This window comes from Equus asinus, chromosome 19, assembly GCF_041296235.1.
Source record: "Equus asinus isolate D_3611 breed Donkey chromosome 19, EquAss-T2T_v2, whole genome shotgun sequence".
In the NCBI taxonomy this organism is placed as follows: Eukaryota; Metazoa; Chordata; class Mammalia; order Perissodactyla; family Equidae; genus Equus; species Equus asinus.
This window is the reverse complement of record NC_091808.1, coordinates 15,486,997-15,510,383: the sequence shown is the minus strand read 5'-3', so window position 1 is coordinate 15,510,383 and position 23,387 is coordinate 15,486,997. Positions and strand designations below refer to the sequence as shown.

Genomic DNA, 23,387 nt, shown 5'->3' with positions numbered 1-23,387 from the left:
AAGCAAGCACGGACCCTGAAAACAAACAGCTGTGACACTTGAAGAGGGGTCAAAATCACGCATTCTCTCATCCCCTTCTTTCACGACAAAATATCGTAGTTATAAAATAACATAGTTCACTAACACGTGAAAAACATATCTCGACACCTGAAAATTACATCATCATAATGTTTTGGTACAAATTTAATTTTATTTTTAATAAAAAGCCCACTGGGAAAAAGCCCATATTTAAATTATGCAATAAAATATGTCATAGTTTCACGACTCAAAAGTGGTACTAAGTATGAAACACTGACTTTCAGTTGCTGTCTTAGTGACCCAGGGATTTAATGGAAACATGTGGTTACTTCTTACAACTAAGAAGCCTTCTGCCCAGGATGAAAGGAACATTACCAAGGGAAGGAATGACCAGAGAAAGGGGGCAGCTAAGGGCCAGGCCGGCTGGGGGGAGAGAAACTCTGGACACTAGCTGAGCACAGACAGCGACAGAGGGTGTCCGGCCCTCCCCAGCTCACTCTGAAGACTGAGGCAGCAAAGGGCAACACCACCAGAAAGAGCTGCCACCAAGGGTGTGGAAACTCACAATCATGGACTATGTTCCTCAGGGTTTTCAACTGACTGTAGGTTGCTTGTAAAAAGGGAAGGCAAGCTTGCCAGTCAGAAACGAGACTGGACTGGAAATGTCTTACGCCCATTCACAGCAAGACGATGGAGCAATCTACACTGAGATGCTCATCGGGACAATGAAGCAGGTTACCTTTACAACGCGATCGGTCCCACAGGTCACCATCAGTCCCCTGGCCACGTCCATGGACATGTGGGAAATGTTATGTTTTCCTTCATGAAAGGTTGCTAGAGAAGTCCGACTGACAAAGAGAAAAGAGACCATTTAAAACCCACCTGTTCCTAGGGCTAAGGGGTAAGTGCTCTTAGCAACATAAAGGAAATGCATAAAATACTAGTGTTAAAATTTGCTCCTAAAATGCGGCTACAGTTTGGAAAACAAACTTTACAATTAACGGATGACAGAAAGCACGATAAGCTGCTAGACTGTTTTATAAAACGTTATATCAAACTCTCAAAATAATTGATTTTTACTTTTTCAGTGGAAAGGCTGACATATTCCTAGACATAAAAACAAAAGCCTTTAATACAGAAGAGGAACTATGGTGCATGAGACCACAGAGCGTGAGCAAAACGCTCACCGGGAGGCGGCAGGCCCCGCAGCCTCTGCCGTCCACGGAGCGGCACTCTCCCACAGCTGGCTCTCACTCCGCCCCAGCCTCCACCACGAGCTCTTTGGCCAATACCGATGGTGCCTCATGAGCTTTCCAACTCGGGGCTCTGCCAAGGTTTGCCCGTCTACTACTTTCAAAGCTGACTCAAAGGGAAGGGGAAAGAATGGTGGTTCTGCCCTAATGGATCCGCTTGAGTCAGGACAGAATGGGGAACAGACAGATTTGTCTCACACAGAAATAGTTATTTAGGAACAGATTGCTAGGTCAAATTTGTGAGGAAGAAAGAACACTGGTCTCTAGATTTTTCCTACTAATTAAATTTCTGCGCACTGTGGGCACTGGATGCTTCCGTGGAGAGCCAGCTCAGCCACTGCATCAGTGTGCATGTGGCCTTGACCCCGCACAGCCCCCTGAGTGGTGTGGGGGCTCAGGAAGGTCCCTTCGACGGCCGGACTGGTCTTAGCAACGTCATTCCTCTCAGTGTTGGGGAGAAATTTGTCTTAAGTCATAAAGTCAGGACAGAATCCTCTCTTTAGAAATTGTTTATGAAATCGGGAAGAGACCAACGAGTGGGTGGAAATACATCTGCGTCACTTCTTAGGCCTTTCCCATTGCAGACGCGCCCAAAGACAAAGAGATGCAACACTCACTCCTCGTCTTTGATGGAGTCGTAACAGGAATCACACACCCGGACCTGGAACTCGAATCCCATGACGGGGTAGCTTGAGCGTTTGCTGCTGCACTTGCCGCAGACGGCCTGCCCGCACTTCCTGCAGTGATGCTTCGGGATGACGGGGAGGAGGAGGAGGGGGGGGAAACTGCGTTAATGCACGTGGATTCCCTTCAGAGGACGGGGAGGGGTGGGGAAGATTCGCCTTCAACTGTAATCACCCCAATTCAACGGATCAACGAACACGCAAAAGGCAGACAATTTCAACACCTGTGAAGGATTTCCAATTATCCTTGCTTTTGGGTCAAATACTGCCTTTCACTCACTCATGTTATCTGTCTAGAGGTCAACAACCAAGATTATTAAAACCAAGTTCAAGTTCACTGAGGAGCCCAAAAGACTAGAGATTTCAGGAAGGAAAAATCTATTTTTATGTCAGAGAAAAGTCTGGAAATGAAGTTTTAAATGTAATATGCCCTCAATAACAAATATTCATAATCATATGTTTTACTATTTCTTTTAATCCTGCAAATTGTGATTCTGGAAATAAGTTTCAAGAACATTCCAAAATAGTCCAATTATTATTACTACTTTTGACATATAGTCGTTCCGCCTTATCTGTGAGGGATACATTCTAAGACCCCCAGGGGATGCCTGAAAGCCCAGATAGTAACAAATCTTATATATACTGTGTTTTTTCCTATACAACATACCTATGATAAAGTTTAATTTACAAATTAGGAACAGTAAGAGATTAACAACAGTAACTTTTCTGTGGCATATCTGAATTGCCAGCATCACTATTCTCATGCTTTGGGGCTGTTATTAGGTAAATAAGGGTGACTTGAACACAAGCACTTTGGTACCAATATCGCGACAGCGGATGTGATAACCCACAGCTACTAAGTGACTAGCGGGAGGGTAGCAGATGCAGTGTGGATCCACTGGACAAAGGGGTGACTCAGGTCCCAGGTGGGATGGTGTAGGAGGGCACAAGATTTCATCACACGACTCAGAACAGCACTCAATTTCAAACTTATGAATGGTTTATTTCTGGAATTTTCCATTTAATATTTTTGGACCAAGGTTAACCAAGTGTAATTGACACTGCAGAAAATGAAACCGCAGATAAGGGGGGGACCTACTGTATTCTTTGACCACTAAAAGTTTCGTGACCTGCACCTTTCCTCTCTCTGCTATAAGTTGTTAACTCATAAGATTAACTTCTTCACGTTTCCTTTAGAAGTAGGGCTGACTTCACCCATCAATGACAACGCACAAGTTACCACCAGGTATGCATTGTGATGACTAGGCTAATGATAGAATTCAGGTGCTATTTCAGAGCGTTAGAACGTTGTGAGGGCTAAACTAATTCCTGCACTGCCTGCCAGCTCACATGAGACCTTGCTGGAGAGCAGCTGGGAGCAAATAAAATCAAAGAAAGTTTAACAGACACAAACTTTAGGCCAATCCTTCACAGAGGTGCAACCACTTATAAAACAAATAAAATCGGCATTGTTTTTTACTTACCTGCACAAATTGATATTCAACCTGAGTGAGTGGCTACCTTCAAGGCTGCTGTAGAAATACGTTTTTTTGTAGAACTTTAGTATTGCACCAATACCTTGTTATAAGAGTCTCTTTGAAATCTACAGGTTATTTGGGGCATGTTTCTTTAATGAAAAAAAGTAAAAAACAGAACTTGAAACATGCTTCATAAAAACGCTCCAGGTACACTTACGTGGAACAATTTATGAAGAATCTAAAATTCTTAGTGCCAGAGTCTTCCAGTGAGGGCTAAATTGTGACTATTTATCTGCCTGTGAAAGCATAAGGCCTATAATCTTATGCCTTAATTCATTCTATAATTTTGTGCTTCGCTGGTTAGAAAAACTGACTTTAACAAGTAACAGTCCTAAACTGAAAGATCTTCTTATCTATTTACAAATAGGCTTTCAGGGTTTTCTGTGCATCCTGGCTTTCCCAAGACAGAGCAAGTAATGGACTAACTAGGTAACAGTCTCGCTGGCCCCAGGAAAGGTCCTACTCACTGATAGTCACACAATGATAGTGATATCAAAAATGTAGGAATTCACAGTATTTACAAGGAAAAGGGTGATTCCACACAAAATGACAGACTAATTACACAAACGTCAAAATACATGATGAACCCAGCGATGATTCAGCGCTGGCCACTCACCTGTCTCAAGCCCAGCGTCTTTGTGTCCCACATCTGCTTTATATTCCAGAAAAAGGGCTGCTCGCATTTCTGACAAGAATCACTTTCTAACCACTGAGGAGCCTGGCAGAGAAGTCAAAGCAACATGAGTGAATCTGCATGTTTGCAATGATTTTTTTTTAGAAATTAACACAACAGTTCCAGACATTGTTGGGGTTAGCGTTTTTAAAAATTCCTCAATATATCATAGCTGTTTCCATACGCAATATTATGTTTGTGTTGTGGGTAATCTTTATAATTTCAGCAATGCTTAAAGGATTGTTCTATTTTTAATCTATAGATAGGAGGGAGGAATTCAATTTTCACTGTGAATTCTTTAAGGGTTGTCTTTATATGTTTCTTTTTTATGCCAAAGTTGTTTGACTTCTACATCCATTTGAGTAAAAACCCATTTCCTGGAGAGTCTGGTGAACGACCACTTGGGCAGGCTTATGGGGTCACAGGGGACTGACGGGAGAGTTCCTCTAGGGGGGCATCATGGCAGACAGATCTGCCCCCTCTCCTTTCCCAGCTCTCACGAGGGGTCCCTCTCTCCTGGGCGTCCTCACAGCTGGCCCGCAGACTCCATTCCAGGAGTGAGCTCTCTGAACTGCAATTCTTTCCATACAGTTCTGCCCTCCCCCTAACCTAAGAGTTATTCATGGGTCTCATCCATCTCTATATACGGACAGCCTGTCACAGAGTAGACTCTCAATGAATTTCTGTTGAAACAGACTACTGAAAGTCTCCAAAGTACTTTCTTGAGAACTTGGAAACTATTTCTCTAAATAAAACATTATACATTGTACTCAGTTACAAGATGAACCTGTTAAAAGCCTATTTAATCTCAGTCATTTATGATCATATACGTGCAATAGAAAATACTAACTTCTATAAAGTAAACCAAAGATTATGAAGTAAAAAATAATCTTTCCTTGATCTTGAAAGTTTACATTCAAGAAAAATATATAAGAGGAACCAATGATGGGAGAATCACAGAAACCGAATTACACTGATCCTTATAAAATAGGCAGTGAAGATGGAGACGTTTATAGAGATTCAAAAGGGGACTTCTGGCGGCTTAAAAAGGATTGCCCCTGGCTCTTTATTTTGTTTCCCATTGCATCAAAACTTCCGGCCTCCCTATTTCTTATTTTAGATCTGTCACAGGAAGGTTTCTACATGCACAGCCATTAGAAAGGTCTTTCTTTCGGCGTGGGAGGGAAGGCGCTCACAAACAGAATGAAGTGGGCTGACATGGAAGGGAGGTTTCTTTAAATAACTGGGGAAATGTTGGCAATGAGAAGGGAGGACGGAAAGAGTGGTGAAGAGATGCATATCTAGGTGAGGAAGATTACCGTCTTGTTGTAGAATTATTTCTTTGTTTCTGTGATCACTGGAAGAGAGAAGGTGGTTTGGGAATGCAGCCAGAGAACAATGTCCCTGAGGGAGGAAGATGGTAATATGGATGACATGGCAAATTGTGCTGTCAACATCATGGGGACGTCTAATTGCAGGGGGAAGGAAAGCCTCCAAGGCTTACGTTTGCGACACACGCCCGTGTAACTCCTGCAATACCATACATATGTGGAACAGTCACGTGGAACAAAGTGCAAAACTGTATTCATGACAGCAATGTTCAAGTACGAGTATACACCTCATGAGGCTGGGAGGACGAAATGAGTTAACATTTGTGAAGTGTTTTTCATAGTGCCTGGCTCACAGCAAGTGGCACGTAAGTCCAGGCAGTAGGCCAAGTGTTTCATATGCCTTGATTTCACTTGATTTTCAACACAACCCTAGGAGATACACAGCTCCACTATCCCCATTTTATAGGCAAAGGACTGTGGCTCAGAGATTGAAGCAACTGTCCACTGTCAGTTAGTGGGTGGAGACGCTGGGGGATCCAGGAGTCCAGCCAAATCCCCACACTTGTCCCCTGTGCTCAATACTGAAAGGAGTCCTATTCATTTCAACAGGTGAGGGTCTCCCAACACAGTCCTGGGGCATGAAAACCAACAGAACTTGCCCTCAGGAAGCATAATTCTGTCTAGGGTTTAGGAAACAATATTACTTTGCTGCGCCGGAAGGTGGAGGGACACAAAGGTAGAAAAATATGCTTAAATAGTTTTCGTGACATAACAAACTAAAAAACAAAATCAGAAATAACTAGGCTTTTTGGAACATATTTTGATATAAGAAATACCATAATTTGTTTCTTTTAATAGCATGAAGTGTTACACTGGAAGCCATCAGGAACCATCCTGTTAGATGCTTATTCTCTAAGCAGAAGGAGTTTTGTTTTGTGCTGACAAGGGCAAAAGAGAACATTAATCAGTATCCTGACTGTTTCACTCTTTTCTACATCTTGCTCCATCTGCCTCATTTGAACCATCCCACCGTACTGTTTCTAACCAATTACCGCACTAATCTACTTTGCGCTAATGGATAAAGCATTTTACATTCTGTGACCTACTCATTTAAAATCAAGTTCTCTTTTCAAGAGGATTCATTCTAATTATTGTTATTTGCTCATTTAGATCTGATGCTACTTCCCCAAACGAGTCCCTCTAATTATGATCTGGCAGGGAGGCCGGTTTGTCTCTCCCCTGCTGGGGTGGCGGCTGACAGCCACGGGGGGCTGCAAAAGCTCCAATCAGTATTTCCAGGTGACTCGGAAAGAAATTCCAGGCGAGAACTGCGGGCCTGGAGAATGTGAGATTAATCCTGTGTGCCCTTGCCTAAGGAAGTCCTACAAACTACACAAAACTCAGGGTCAGAATCTTATAGATCATAGGCTGCTTACTTCTGCACTAATATTTACTCAGCTCGTTAAAAAAAAAAAAAAAACCCTACTAAAAATGATGCATCTTTTTGACACAATTTGCTTTTCCACCAACACTGTCAACCACCGAGACAGATAAGCTAGTAAAGCAAAATACGTTGCCAGCCAGTATGCACTTGATTTGGGGTAATCTTGCATAAACGACTAAAAGGAAGAGAACTGCCCACAAAGGAAGCACCTTGAATGATGGGACTGTCCTCTTTGCCTAGATGTACAAATAAACTCCACAATTGTGTAACCTTGAAGGTAAGAACCCTACTTCTACTTCCTAACTATTTTCCCTAAAATAACTTACTCAGGGTAAGAATAGTGGATTGAAATCAGAGTTGTTGAACCCTCAGAAGACCCACTGGTAGCACTGAGCCCCAGTGGTCTCCTTCATGATCCAGGGAACATGCCCTCTGAGTTTTCTGCTTTCTCAGGATAAGACTGAAAAATAGGCTAAGACTCCAGGAAACAGAACAGTAAACCAGCTGTTTTTGATGTGCACGACCAGCAGTTGATACATATAAAACAGTTCAAATAACTCTTTGCAAAGAAACTACTACACATTCTATAATATTAAGCCAATGTCATATATGTTTAATAACAAGTTACTCTAAGCTTTACCAAAAGATTTGTAGAAAATTCAGAAAGAGAAATTAGCCAGTAACCATGTAATCAAGATTTCCTCTATTTGACTTGTCTTACAAGGTCACTAAAAAAACTAGCAATCAGTACTTCTCCATATTGTGGACTGCATTTCATTATTTATAGGGTAGTCTATTTCCTTCACTAGATTACGAGCTTCCTACAGGCAAGAATCTTTGTATGTAGAACATGGTAGCCAAAGTCTGGAAATAAGTAATGTCACTATTTTTTTTAAGACACTAAACCCCCCTTGATTACATCTGCTATGATATGCTGAAGATGCAGACTCAGACACAAATAATCAGAGGCCACACAAAGCAGACATGCAGGATTGGTGCAGATGCTGCATTCACACCTGGCAACCACTGCAGTGGTGCACCGCACACTGGCCTATACACTCTACAAAGGACAGCACCCTGAACAAATCGTGTGATGTCACACAACACGTATGTCTGCAATGGACTATCAATGAGCCATTTATGACACATATTCATCTAAGTTTCCAGACTTTATGGTCACCATGTAGGTACTCAATAAATGTTTCTGAAGTTAAACGCTAAGTCCCTAACATCCCCCATATTCTAAAAATCTTCTCGGGCATCAACTCTTTCGCTATCTCCATCACAGGCTGCAGATGCCATTTGGAAAAGACAGATTGTACCCATGCTGGCAGAGGTGAAAATGGAGATCCTGCCTGGAAAACATCTGACAACATCTATAAAAAGCCTTAAGAATGTATATATCCTTGGCCCAGAAGGTCTGTCTTCAGAACTTTGTCTGAAATAAACAATTGAGCAATCACACAACAAGGTCAAGAATGTTCATTGCAGCATTACTTAAAATGGAAAAAAAAGACAGAGGTTGCTCATAGATACAGAGAACAGGTTGGTGGTTGCCAGAGGCTGGGGGTGGGTGTGGGCAAAATGGGTGAAGAGAGTCAAAAGGTACAAATTTCCAGTTATAAAATAAGGAAGTCGTGGGGGTGTAACTTACAGCATGGTGACTATAGTTAATAATAGTATATTGTATATTCGTAAGTTGCTAAGAGAGAAGATCTTAAAAGCTTTCATCACAAGAAAAAAATCTTGTAACTATGTATGATGATGGGTATTAACTAGAGTTATTGTGGTGATTATTTCACAACATATGCAAATACTGAATCATTATGTTGTACACCTGAAACTAATATAATGTTATATATCAATTATATCTCAAGTTTTAAAAAAAGAGATTGTTTAGACAATTAGAGTGTCTGTCTAAAGACCTGGAAGAGACCTCAGAAGTCATCTCATTCAACTATTGCACTTTATGGAAGAGGGAACGGACACTCAGGGAAATTAAGACACTTATCTAAAAAGGTTTCACAGCTAGTTAGTGGCCCAAATAAGTTAGAATTCAGGTCCCCTGAAAAGGACACTACCTCAACATGGACTCAGTGGAGAGAACTCAGTGGAAAATAAAAGAAGAGAACAGAGATGGACTTTCCCAGAAACCTGTCAGGCTCCTAGCTGTGTCCCCAGTACTCATCCTTGGTGCGCCCCTTGGGGTTTCCATAACAGAAGTTCTGGGGGCCCAAAGTGCTGCAGAGGGACTCCATGCACTCCAGTCTCTGCATCTGTTGGAGACTGTCTCCAGTGTCCTCCCAGCGTACTTCTTAAGGCTGAAAATCAGCCTAAATGTTCAGTCTGTGTGCACTGCTTGCCACTGCAGAGACTCTCAAATGAGTAGAGGATGCAGTGAAAACTGACACGTGGGACTTGTCAGATCACAACCAAAAAGCACAAGAGTATGGAGCTCGGTGGGCACTAAGAACCGGCAGGGTGGCCAACCGCAAGGCCAGGTTCTCGGGGCTGTCTGCTGATCAGGCTTGCCTGGCTCTTCCCTCACCTCCTCTCTGCTCACGTCCATGTTCCACACTGCAATGCCACCATCCGAGGAACAGGAGACGAGCTGCCTGGTGAGCTGAAGGTAACACAGCGACTGCACTCTGTCACTGCAAACAACACACACGACAGTCACTTGTCACTTGTGGGAAAACACAGAAATTGTCTTTATTGAGGCTCAAGTCTCTCCCTTAGTCAGAATCAGCAACGGGCATTTTATCACTGTTTGATATGGTAATATGGATTCCTGTATAAACTTTACTCTGCATTCTATAATATATAGGATAACAGTTTCAATGAAATAAACACTACTTTCAAATCACTCATTAAGACTGCGGATCAGAGATGAGAGGATGACTATGGTTTTCTGGACCAATTACCATGATTTCCTTTTCAGGCACACAAGATTTACCTACCTGTTCAGAAACAAAGAACAAAAAGGGGTAACCCCCTTACTGGAACACAAACCATAAGAACAAGTAACGCAACACTATGGAGATTACTGTACACATGCAGACACGTACACCCGCGCACACACTGACGGGGTGAAGGAATCTGCACGCTTGTCACACTCCTCCCCTGGAGGCCCTGGGAAACCGTCTCCTGACCTGTAGACTTGGGTGGGGAATCTTTCCATGGCTACTTTTCAACCTGATTCTGCTTACAGTAAACAGCGACAGCCCAACCAACAGCAAGGAGGAAAGGAAGAGCCAGTGTTCCTTTCCCTTTCAAGACCAGACGGCAAGAGCATGATAGTACAGCATCACAGCATAGGTGAATATGACTGCGTCAAACCATCCTTCTTAACGAAATACATTCAAGAATTTTAAAAAACAAGTTAGGCATCCAGTTCGAGAATGGCTTAGCATCACATTACACGCAGTCTTCCATGGTCAAAGTCCTCACCTACAGTCCCTAACCCGCAGGTGCCTTATTAAGAAGATATTTCGACTGTCAACGAGGGGACTCCTTGGGGGAGAAAAGTGGAACAGCTCTTTGGATCATGAAGGAAGGGAACGCTGTGCTTTTTTTTTTGCGACAGAACACCAGACACTAGGACTAACAGAAAAGTAGTTAAAAGTGGATTGAACGAGCCCTATCAAATGGCCATCTTAAAAGATGGGGTTTGGAGAAAGCAGCATCAGAACACCAATGCTTCCCCTGCCTCCCCCAAACTCAGCTTCTTTCCCCGCCCCCACAGTCACGCACTGATGGCCCTGGAGCAAGAGCGTGCGGCCCTTCCTTCCTCCGATGTCCCACATGATGATGCTGTTGTCGGAGGCTCCCGAGAAGAGTAACCGCTGAATAGGGTCCCACCAGAGGCAGGCGATGCTACCTGGGGGTGAGAGAGAGGGGGGGAGGCGTTAGACGTAACTCCACACTAGGACATACACATTTGACAGCTGAAGACTGAACTACGATCAGCTGAATCTTTAAGTAAAAATGTATCTTTGTTGTACAAAGGGCCATTCAATACTTTATCATGAGTCATAGAGAACACACAGTACATCCATCATTCAGAGTTGTAAGATAAGGGTTTTCGGTTGTGCATCAAACTACTTTGACCACAAAGATGTTTAAAGAAATTTTTCCTTGTTCTGTACCAAAAAATTATAAAATAGTTGCATACAAAATATTAGTTCAGAAAAAGCTTTTGAAGAAAAAAACAATAGCTGCTAATATTTAATGAGAAAAGGCAGTGAAGTTTACTGTGGTTATCGTAGGCAAGATAAAAATCTAGATTGATTCCAGGTCTCTAGGACCTTGCAGGCATTTTACCCCAAGACACCTATGTTTAAGAAAATTAAATTAAGTGTCTCAGAAAAAAAAGCTCTGTAGGGATACCACAAAACTATACCAGAGAATTTAAGTAAGAAATCCAAACCTCACATTTCATACTCTCTATTGGCTAAACTTAACAAATTTGATACCCTTACAGAAATCTTTCTTTCTACAAATTTCTCTTTCAACAGATATCTTCATTGTCCCATTGAATGTTGCTTGACTAGAAAAATATTATTAATAATCCTAATAAAATTGAACCAGTCACACAAGCTAAATAATATTTTTGGTGGGTATATAGAAAACTGATGAAGCCATATGCAAAAGCAACAACAGAAACTAGTTTCTCACAGAAACTTAACAAAAGTGAAAAAAGCAGCATTCTGCTAAACTGGCTTTGGGGTTCAATTTTGCATAAATCCTGACCCTGTTTGATCCTATGCCCCGTACACTTCAGCTAGAGGCCCAGCAGCAGATAAATATGGTCTTTCTACGTGAACACTGAGTGGTTACCAGAACCCATTCCGTCCTTAGCAACCCAGAGAACACATAAGAGCCTGAGGGTCATGAATTAGTCACAAAGGGAAAGCGGTTTCTTCACGGGCTGTGCTTTCCTGCCCAAATCTATCCTAAATTACTGTTCTTTGCCCTCCCTCTTGCTCTACAAAGTCCCTGATCTGAGACTCGATTTTGCCTAAAGAGATTAGCTAAAAAGCAGAGAGTATGTTTAACTCGTTATACTTAAAAACTCTATTTTCATAAATAAGTCCATCATTTATTCTTTCAACAAATCCCTCATTCTTCAATCTAAACCAAATGGCCTCAAAACTTCTAATTTGTTACCCAATGTAGCCAACTGAGTTTCAAAAACCCCTCCACAGAGCCTCGCCAACCCACGGCATTGCAGAAATAACGAAATTCCACCCAGCAATTCTAGTCCCTCAGGCCCTGCACAACGGATGTTTCCCAAGTCGAGGCAACCAGCCCATACGTTTCTTCTCATTCCATTGGTCTACCAGGTCTTGTTCAGTGTCCCAGAAACTGACAAATTAAAAATATTAATAATAACAGTCTTCCAAAGGTCTTACCATTTACAAGATATTTTAAATGGTCTTCTGATAATAATTTAATTTAAAAAGGGAATGAAATAGAAAGTATAATCCACACAAGCAAGCCAGAAGGGATTCTGACCATATGAAATTCAACCCAAGACCCTACCTTCACTTGGTTTTCACTCTTTGAGACCTCCTGAGATCTAAATCCCACATTTGGCCAATCAAATTGAAATCTGACAAAGCCTAAGAAGTTGATCGTTCATGAAACCACAAAACTGAGAACTAAATTTGGATGCCCAAATGAGGTGAAGAACCCACGGGTGATGACACAGCCTACCTTCATGTCCTTTGAGGGTTGTAATAACTGAACAAGTGTTCTGTTCAAGCTTCAGCAGGGTGATCTGTCCAGAATAATCACCAACAAAAGCATACTGAGTATCAAAATCATATCTGTGGAGAAGTTGTCAAGGATATATAACATAATCCATATCAAAATCCTCCTGTAAAAGAGATACCAGCATTAGTCAAAGTTATATGACAGGAAACATGCATGTTAAAGAGAATAAGCACAAAGTTAAAACCATAACAAAAAAGGAAATGCCCAACTGAAAATCACGCAATATGCAAATATTAAAGGAAAAAGTTAAAACTGCTAGAATTGAGAAAATTAATAACCATTTACTCAACAAGACTTCACTGAGTACCTGGTACTATACCAAACAATATCCTAGGCACTGGCAATAAAAAAGACAAGAGCCGATAGAGAAGACAGACATGAAAACAAGTAGTTATCATGAATCAGAATAAAGTGAGAAAAAGTAAAATACTCAATGATGAAAACTGCCAGAAAGAACTAGAACAAAATGGCTATTTATGAAATATCTCTGGAAATAATGTAAAACTGACAGCACACACAGGACGGGAAGCCATCTTTCTTTTGGCTGAGATGATTCACCCTTAAGTGAAGAGGATGGTTTACTTTAAATTGCTGTGGAGAGTTTAATCATCTGGAAGGCAGTTATTTGGGGTAGCAGTAAATCTAAATTTTAAAAATATATTAACTATTGGTGACAACTCATGACCTCCTCAGTACTTTTTGTTTTTCTCAGGAAGAGTGGCCCTGAGCTAACATCTGTGCCCATCTTCCTCTAGTTTGTATGTGGGTCGCCGCCATAGCATGCCTTGACGAGTGGTGCAGGTCCACACCTGGGATCGCAACTGGCAAACCCTGGGCTGCGGAAGTGGAGCACATGGAACTTAACCACTACACCACCCGGCTGGGCCCCTTCCTCAGTCACTTTTTAGCCACAGAAATTTTTGGCAAGTCAGTAGTTTACACTCAATAGGATAACTATTATTTTAACTCGAAAACAGGTCCACAGGAGTACAGTAGGCTGGGCCAGGACCACGTGACTGTGTCATTTTCCATCGATCCATAAGAAAAGCCTAACCCCTAACAGAAACACTTATTTAGCATGTGATATATCTGAGTATTTTTCCCATGTTTGATTCTAACGTGTGGTACTATTTCACATGCATATTTTAAATTTCACATGCTGTGCATTCATTTGTAGCAAACATTTTCTACAAAGGCTTTCGATGGAAAAAAAAGAATTTTACTACACTAGATGTCCAACTCTGAAAGAGAAACTACCGCAGGGTATTTGCCTGTTGTTGCTAGCCTTGATCTTGCCGTCACTGAGATCCATGGCTACCAGAGGCAGCCTGAAGCAGGGGCGAGCTCTATGTGAAACAAATTCCATACTGTAGTAGGAAATTCTTAAAGCAGCAACTTCTTAACATTTTGGGGATCCTAGGGAACCTTTGAGAGTATCATAAGGATTATGAACCTTCTCCACACACACACAAAAACTATGAAACTCCTTGTAGCCCGTTTATGAACTCCAGGGTCACAAATCCTTATTATAGTCTCTGAGGGGCTGCAAATAATCAATTAGTAAAAGATCAATTCCCTTTTTCCTTTCTTTATACAACAAAACACCTTTTCTTTCACTTTGAAATGCAAAGGAGTGAGGGGAGGGGTTTGTATTAATGAGGTTTATGTTTTCCAAGATTTTGTATTAAAAATGTATAACAATTTCCAGCAGACAACAGCCATTCATTTACTTATTTTTAACAAACCAATTTTATGCCAAACAAAAGTAGAATCAGAAATTCTTGGATTCTACGTGAAATATGAGGAATCATTCAGTCTTTGGATTTCAACGAACAATTTATGATCAGACTCAAAACTAAGTGTGGGGACAAGGAGGCTGGGGCGGGAGGGCGCGGTCCCAGGAAGGATACTGCAAACATGAAGCCCAGGACGTGAAGAAGTGCCGGCCAAGCATGTTCCCGCTCCGCGTGCACATCCAGCTGACACACTTGTCGTGGCCGGTGCTGACCACCCACTCTGCCGTCAAGCTGAAGATAATCGCGGACACCCGGTTCTGATGAGCTGCGGGAACAGAAAGGGAGAGTCTGCACTTTTCAGGAAGAAAGTGACCTTCAGAATCAAGTCTCAGGGGGGTGAGAAGTGGGGCTCACCTCCTCAGCCTGGCAGCCCTGCAGACTCACGGCCCTAAACAGCCCTGGCATGGAAGTACCTGCGCTCTGTGAACAGGTTTCTGGTAATCTGCCCTTTCCCACTCACTACCACAGGCTTTCCACGGCCCCCTCCACCTCCATACATGGAAGACACTTAGAAGCTACAAATCACTAAAGAGTAATGCTCCAGAGGGATTCGAATAACAGATTAGAGAACAGATTTTTCTGGTTTTTTTTTTTTTTTTTGCTGTACTCAACAGAATATTTTCACTCTGCTCTAAAAAAATCTTAACTATCAGTGAGTTCCATATGGAAAGCAGTAGTCTTTTCTCAAAAGAGCAAAGTCTTGGGGCCAGCCCTGTGGCCAAGTGGTTAAGTTTGCATGCTCCGCTTCAGCAGCCCAGGGTGTTGCTGGTTCGGATCCTGGGTGCAGACATGGTACCTCTCATCAGGCCACGTTGAGGTGGCGTCCCACCTACCACAACTAGAAGGACCCGCAACTAAAATATACAACTATATACTGGGGGGATTTGGGGAGAAAAAAGCAGAAAAAAAAAAAAAAAAGATGGGCAATGGTTGTTAGCTCAGGTGCCAATCTTTGAAAAAAAAAAGCAAAGTTTTTTTAATTGTCTATAATTTTACTGTTTTGACCCTTTAGAAAGTATTGGCTTCATAAACAAGAGCACCTGCAGTTTTCTGAAATTAAAAAATTGTGTAAGCATTTTGCTTCTGGAATAATTTCTGTTGGTGTGTAACTTTTTATTATTTATGAAGACAAACAATCTGTAAAGTTCTGTCTTGCAAAATAATAGCCGGGAATGAGAAAGGTGTTCTATGACCTAACTTCTAGAATATACGTATTTCCAGGCCGATAGGAGCCATCCTAGGGTAGTGACCTGTCTACTTCATCTGGCACAGGTGCATGCAGCAGGTGTTCAATAAACGTCCAGTCTGACAAACGAAGTCAGGTAGACAGAGAAACCTCTGACCTCAGCTGTACAGGTTGCTTCAGAAGAACTAAGGGACTCTTTCTTATAAATTGAATAGAAAACACTAAAACTCACTACTATGTGCTCACAGATGCATATATACACACATACCTATGTATCATATATGTGAGTGTGTGTTATCAAAAAATGGAAGCAGTACACCTGTTCAAAAATAGAAGGATGGTTAAATTAAATCTGATATATGCAGCCAATTTTAAATGTTATGAACAGGAAAAGGACGGTAAATAACCCTGAAGAGCTAATTTGATTAGGGTAACAAAACTAAAAAGTTAATGCGAAAGCCTGACTTTGATCCTAAGAGACAGTCTTATGGTTGTGTGTGTGTATCTACACGTATATTTGTGTAAGTACGTGTGTGTATTATAATTACCTGGGTAGGTCTTGATAAAGTTCATTTTATTAAAATCTTCAGACACATGAAATTCCTAAAAGTAAACACATGGAATAAGAAAACAGTTATGGTTTTAAAAACATCGTGAACTTAACTTTCAAAATGAAGAAAAATCCAAAAATAGCTATCACCAGACTTGGGACTCAAGATCAGCCATATAAGAATAATATGGAATTGCTTCTTTCATCAGACCCGTCCTCAGGCCACTATTTCTTTCGGGGACCAGACCAAAAGACGAAAGTGCCACTGACCAGCACAGCATTTTTGTCCAGTTCTTCCTCCACAAACGAGAGCATTGCGTTCCCTCTCCGTCTAACTGCAAAGGAGGCATCCTGTTAATTCTGCTCTCTCAGCTACACTGGAAATCCCTCCAGATGACATAGAGACAGCAGAACTGCAAAGACCCATTACTAACAGAGCTCTCAGCTACAGCGAAAATAAGGCAGAGGGTATCTCAGCATGGAAGGGCGAAATTATACATACTTAATATGAAAAAAAGGAAATTCAGAGATTGTGGGCGGTTCTCTTCTTTTTTTCATGCTTCTGTATTTTCCAAATTTTTTATAGACTATGTAATACTTTATAAGTAGGAAAAAAATTGAAAGAATATACTTATTTAACAACATGTTACTGAACAACTAATGGATCATTAAGAAATTAAAGGAGAAATCAAAAATATCTGGATAAAAAGGAAAATCAAAATACACCATACCAACTCATATGGGATGCAGCAAAAGTGGTCCAAAGAGGGAAATTCATAACAATACAGGCCCACCTTAACAAACAAGAAAAATCTCAAATAAGCAATCTTAAACTACACCTAACAGAACTAGAAAAAGAAGAATAAACAAAGCCCAAAGTCAGCAGAAGGAGGGAAATAATAAAAATTAGAGCAGAAGTAAACGAAACTGAAACCAAAAAAACAGTAGAAAGGATCAATGAAACTGACAGCTGGTTCTTTGAGAGGATAAACAAAACTGACAAACCTTAGCCAGACTCACTAAGAAAAAAAGAAAGAAAAAAAAGAGAGAAGGCTCAAATAAATAAAATTAGAAATGAAAGAGGAGAAATTACAACAGATGTCAGAGAAATACAAAGTATTATGAAAGAATACTACGAAAAACTGTATGCCAACAAATTGGACAATTGAGAAGAAATGGACAAATTCTTAGACTCATACAACCTCCCAAAAGTGAGTCAAAAAGAAATAGAGAATCTGAATAGACCAATCACAAGTAAAGAGATTAAAACAGTAATCAAAAATTCCCAAAAAATAAAAGTCTAGGACCAGATGGCTTCTCTGGAGAATTCTACCAAACATTCAAAGATTTAATACCCATCCTTCTCAAACTATTCCAAAAATTGAAGAAGATGGAACACTTCCTAACTCATTCCATGACGCCAACATTACCCTGATACCAAAACCAGACAAGGACTAGACAAAGAAGGAAAATCACAGGCTAGTATCACTGATGAACATAGATGCAAAAATCCTCAACAAGTGGCCAGCCTGGTTGCATAGTGGTTAAGCTCATGTGCTCTGCTTCAGTGGCCCAGGTTTCAGAGGTTTGATCTCAGGTCTGGACCTATACACCACTCATCAAGCCATGCTGTGGTAGCATCCCACATACAAAACAGAGGAACACTGGCACAGATTTTAGCTCAGTGAAAATCTTCCTCAAGCAAAAAGAGGAAGATTGGCAACAGATGTTAGCTCAGGGCCAATCTTCCTCACCAAAAAAAGAAGAAAAAATCCTCAACAAAATATTGTCAAATCAAATACAGCAATATATAAAAGGATTATACACCATGATCAAGTGGGATTTATACCAGGGACGCAGGGATGGTTCAACATCCACAAATCAATCAATGTGAAACACCACATCAACAAAATGAGGAATAAAAACCACATGATCATCTCAACAGACACAGAGAAAGCATTTGACAAGATCCAGCATCCATTTATGACAAAAACTCCCAGTAAAATGGGTATACAAGGAAAGTACCTCAACATAATAAAGGCCACATATGACAAAACCACAGCCAACATCATACTCAACAGGGAAAAACTGAAAGCCATCCCTCTGAGAACAGTAACAAGACAAGGGTGCCCACTCTCACCATTCTTACTCAACATAGTACTGGAGATTTTGGCCAGAGCAATTAAGCAAGAAAAAGAAATGAAAGGTATCCAAATTGGCAAGGAAGAAGTGAAACTTGCTGTTTGCAGATGACATGATTTTACATACAGAAAATCCTATTATGTTAAGCGAAATAAGCCAGACAGAGAAAGACAAACACCGTATGATTTCACTCATATGTGGACGATAAACAGACACATGGACAAAGAAAACAGATTAGTGGTTACCAGAGGGGGAGGAGAGTGGGGGGGGGCATAAGGGGTAAAAGGGCACATTTATATGGTGACTGATAAATAATAATGTACAACTGAAATTTCAGTTATAAACTATTATGACAATAAAATTAAAATAAAAATATTTATGTTTATAAAAGTATATACTTCTTAATGAAAAAAATGAGCCCCAGCATAAAACAGAGAAGATAAAACTCTCAAGAAAAAGCACTAATTAAGAATTCTATGGATCAATGCTAACTGATAATTTCTTAAGGCTCTAAGTAACACGGACATTATGAATTGTTAACTGATCGGACTTAAAAAAAAAAAAGGAACACTGACTCCTTTTTCTCCATCTTGGTTTTGCAGAATACAAAAATTGTATCAGCATTGTATGTACACTAATCTGTATTGGGTGGAAGATCAATCGATCAATTACTAACTAGTGATAAACTGGATTTACACTGCCCCTTCCCACTCAAGAGTGATGAGAGCTTTTATATGCTGTCCTATAACCGCAGAGTCGACCCTTGAACCAGGAGCCACAAGAAGGGTCCCTAGAGAAATACACACAACCACCACCACCAGTGGAGAAACCACGTGAGGCCAGCACTTCCCAGCTTCTTGTTATACACGTGTACTCCCCTCACCGTGATACGCCTACAGTGTTTTCAGAAGGAGAAAACCGAGGACGCTGGCATTACTACTAGATAACGCACTTACAGCTCATCCCCCCCCAACCCCGCAGCCCCGGCCACCTGCCTACTGCTGGGTGGACTCCTTGGGCAGAGGGCCTGAACCTTCTGCACGCTCTTCCTTCTTGGTGCTGAAACACACTCAAGGCTTCTTCTCCTTTAATTTAAAAAACAAAACAAACAAAACCCAATGAAACTCTTTTAACAATACTAAAACTTTCTTCATCTTCTTCTCAGCCAAAAACTTCTCTGAAGATCAGCCTACACCCGCCACTTCTGGCTCTCTGATTCCTCACCCCGGTCACTCTCTGATCCACTGCACTCCACCGCACCACCGCCACGGCACGGAAAGGGCGCTCCCTGCCGCCACTTGCTGCCACCTGGCTGCCACTCCCAAGGTCACTTTCCAGTCCTGATCTCATCCTCTCTCTGCTGCACCTGACACCATGACTCAGGCCCACCTGAAACCCACTGACCCTCTGGCTTCCATGACCAGACTGTCCTGGCTGCTCCTCCTCCCACTTTGACCCTCCTGCCTCTGTCTTCCTTGTGGGTCCCCAGTCCTCTGACTTTCTCTTAAATATTGAGATTTCCCAGGGAATGTGACCTTGGCCCTCTGCTCTTCTCAACCTACCTGCTACCCCTAGTTGAAGACAGGCCCAGGCCTGAGTCCGGAGTAACTTCAAGATTTAGGAGTGGGGTGATGGGGAAGCCAGCCAGGGGAAGAAGGGGAAATGATGATCCCCGAGTGTGTGTTAGGAGCTCAGACTACATCCTATGAGCCGAGTTTCCCAAACTTGCGTAGCCATACAAATCATTTAGGGAACTTATTGAAGACAAGTTCCCTGGCTGCAGGCCAGACCCACAGCTTCAGCATCACTACGGAGAGGCCTGGGAACCAGCATTTCAGCACGTCCTCCAGGTGAACCTCAGGATCAAGTGCATGAGGGAATCACTGCACAACGGGGAGCCAGTGAAGAGCAGTAAGTGGGAGGATGGAGCAGTCAGCTTTCTCTGTTGGCTGGCTTAGTGTCCAGTAAGTGGAAGATGCGTTTGGGGAGGCAAGGCTGAAAGTGGCAACGCCAGTTAGGAGGCTGTTCAGGATCCCAAAATGAGACTGTGGAACACAGGTAGTGATGGAGAAGAGGTGACGGCTTCAGAACTGTCTGCACTGTGGGGTTCGATGTTAGATTAGATGTGGGCATTTAACGGACAACAGTGTTAAGATAGCGTCCAGATTTCTAGCCAGGATGGTGGCGCATGGTTAGCTGCCCTCTAAGACAGAAACAATGCTGACATAGAGGGGAAAGGTGACGAGTTCAGTTTTGACAGTTGGGTACGTGGGCCTGAACCTCAAGGGTTTGGTCTGAGCTGGGGGGTTGGGAGTCCTCTGAATTTAGGTCTCAGTGGACACTACAACACTGGCTCAAATAGTGGTCTGCAGACCTGGTGCTGATGAGAGAAGGAGAGAAATAGGGAGTGAGTGTTCAGAAACCCTGACAGCAAATATTTTTATGGCATCCAAGTATGAAATTAGTGGATTATCACATTCAACAATGTAATTATCAAAAACATCAATCTAGCAAACTAAACCCAAGGCAAACAGAACAAGGAAAATAATAAAGATTAGAGTTGAAATAAATAAGCAGAGAATAGGAAAAACAAGATAGAAAATTAATGAAACCAAAACTAGTTCTTTGAAAAGATCAACAAAATGGACAAACATTTAGCTAGAGCGATGAAGGAAAAAAGGGAGAAAACACAAACTACTAAATTCAGGAATGAAGGGGGATGGGACATTACCATCAACCTTACAGAAGGAAAAAGGATTATAAAGGGCTACTGTGAACATCTGTGTGCCAACAAATTAGATAAGCTAGACGAAATGGATAAATTCCCAGAAAGACACAAACAACAAACACTGAAGAAGAAACAGAAAATCTCTAACAAGTAAAGAGATTAAATTAGTACTCAAAAAACTTTCTGCAATGAAAAACCCAGGACCAGATGGTTTCCCTGGTGAATTCTTCCAGGCTGCAAGTACTAGTTTCTTACAACTCAACAATTTAAAAAAGATAATTAAAAATGGGCAAAGGACTTGAATAAATATTTCTTCAAAGAAGAAATACAAATGACCAACAAGCACATGAGAAGATGCTTCAATGTTATCAAAACCATATCAAACCATATCAAAACCATAAAAAGATACACTTCACACCCACCAGGATGGCCATAATAAAAACAAAATAATAAAACAGAAAATAACAGGTGTTGGCAATAATGTAGAGAAACTGGAATCCTCATACATTGCTGGTGGGAATGTCAAATGGTACAGCCCCTTTGGAAAACAGTTTGGCAGTTCCTCACTAAGTTAAATAGAGTTACCATATGACCCAGCAATTCCATTCCTGGGTAGATACCCGAGAGAGCTGGAAAGGTAGCTCCACACACAAGCTTGTATACAAATGTTCATAGCAGCATTATTCATAACAGCCAGAAAGCGGAAACAACCCAAATGTCTATGACTAATGAATGGATAAACAAAGTGTGGTATATCTATATAACGGAATATTACCTACCACAAAAAGGAATGAAGTATTAATTCAAGCTACAACATAGATGAACCTTGAAAACATTATGCTAAGTGAAAGAAGCCAGACATAAAAGGCCACACATATCATATGATTTTTCTAAATAAAATGTTTAGAACAGACAAATCTCTGGACTCAGATAGTAGAGTAGTGATTGCCAGGAGCTGAGGGGAGGGGGAATGAGGATGACTACGGATGGGTATGGGGTTTCCCTGGGGAGGCAGGGTGATGAAAATGTTCTGGAACTAGAGAGTGTTGATGGGTGCACAACCTTGTGAATATAGTACAAAACCACTGAAGTGCACACTTCAAAATGGTGAATTTTATGGTGTATGATTTATATCTCAATTAAAATACATATATATACACACACACAGGCACACAATTAGACCCACAAAAATAGCAATCTATAATAAATCGAAATTTTAAATATCTAGTTTTTCATGATAGTTTGAGAAGCACTTCCTTAAAGAGTTATACAAGTTGTTGGCTGACTGAGTAATCCCTAACCTGCTTCTCCTTGCACCTCCAGTTACACACACATGTGCGTGCACACACACGCATGCACACACACAGGCTCTCCACCACGCTCTCCTGCCCCGGCCCCCTTCATGGTTCAGGGATGGCAGCTGCTACAGGTCTCACATTCACTGTATGGAGGCTGTACCCTGTGGGCTAGCCTGAGCACCGAACCATCAATCGTGACAGCTCTGTGACACCCGTTTAAAATTAAGCACCAATTAACAGATTAAAATTAATCCATTTTTAGGCCTAATATCTATCCTGAAATAAACATTTTTTATGTGAAACCATCAGGCATCCATTGTTAACTTCGTATAAACTGCTCAACAGAAGTGAACACGGGGAGGTCAGTATAATGAAGACATCCTGGAAGCTACCTACCATTACGGCTCCGTTATCCTGGCCCACAAATATCCGTCTGCTATCGTGATGGTACGCCATAGCAGAGCAGGGAGCTGCCAGAAACACAAAGAGCACATTACGAGCAAAGCCAAGCACTTTAAGTCATTGTTCAAAGCAACTGTTAAAAAGAGCTATACGATTTAGGTTAAAAAAGGAAGGCAAAGACGTTTTGTAAAAATTAATGATGTAAATTGAAAATGTTACTAAAGTTCTGTCGTTTTAGTTTAAAATTCTTATTTTAAAAGTTTTCTATGTTATTTTTATAACTCTGGGTAGAGCGAGCCAGCATAAAGTTTCATCTGATTGAAACTTCTACCAGTTTCTGGAAAGATCTGGGGACTGGAGCTACAGGGTATGATCTGCTACCCAAACTCAGCCGGTCATCCTGCCCCCCAGCCCCATTTCCCCATCACAGGTGAGAGAGCATCTGGGATCTGTAGAAAGAGGGGTTCCCAGGACCAGAATTCCCATTCCATGGCATATGTGAGCAAGTTGGGAAAGCCACTTTGGAATTACATTTTTTTTTTCCAATGGTCAAAAAATGTTCCCTTT

The 23,387-nt window shown here is 41.5% G+C and overlaps 1 protein-coding gene across 1 annotated transcript in view; it reads right to left on the bottom strand.

Moving 5' to 3' along the window:
• WDFY1 (WD repeat and FYVE domain containing 1) overlaps positions 1-23,387 on the bottom strand; it is a 48,639-nt gene that overhangs the window by 3,403 nt on the left and 21,849 nt on the right. The window contains exons 3-11 of the mRNA XM_044751258.2: positions 22,815-22,888; positions 16,249-16,303; positions 14,629-14,779; positions 12,659-12,771; positions 10,694-10,820; positions 9,489-9,594; positions 4,109-4,210; positions 1,889-2,019; positions 758-866 (exon numbers count right to left, since the gene is read on the bottom strand). Of these exons, the coding sequence (XP_044607193.1) occupies positions 758-866; positions 1,889-2,019; positions 4,109-4,210; positions 9,489-9,594; positions 10,694-10,820; positions 12,659-12,771; positions 14,629-14,779; positions 16,249-16,303; positions 22,815-22,888 (968 nt within the window). The remainder of the gene's footprint in view (positions 1-757; positions 867-1,888; positions 2,020-4,108; positions 4,211-9,488; positions 9,595-10,693; positions 10,821-12,658; positions 12,772-14,628; positions 14,780-16,248; positions 16,304-22,814; positions 22,889-23,387) is intronic.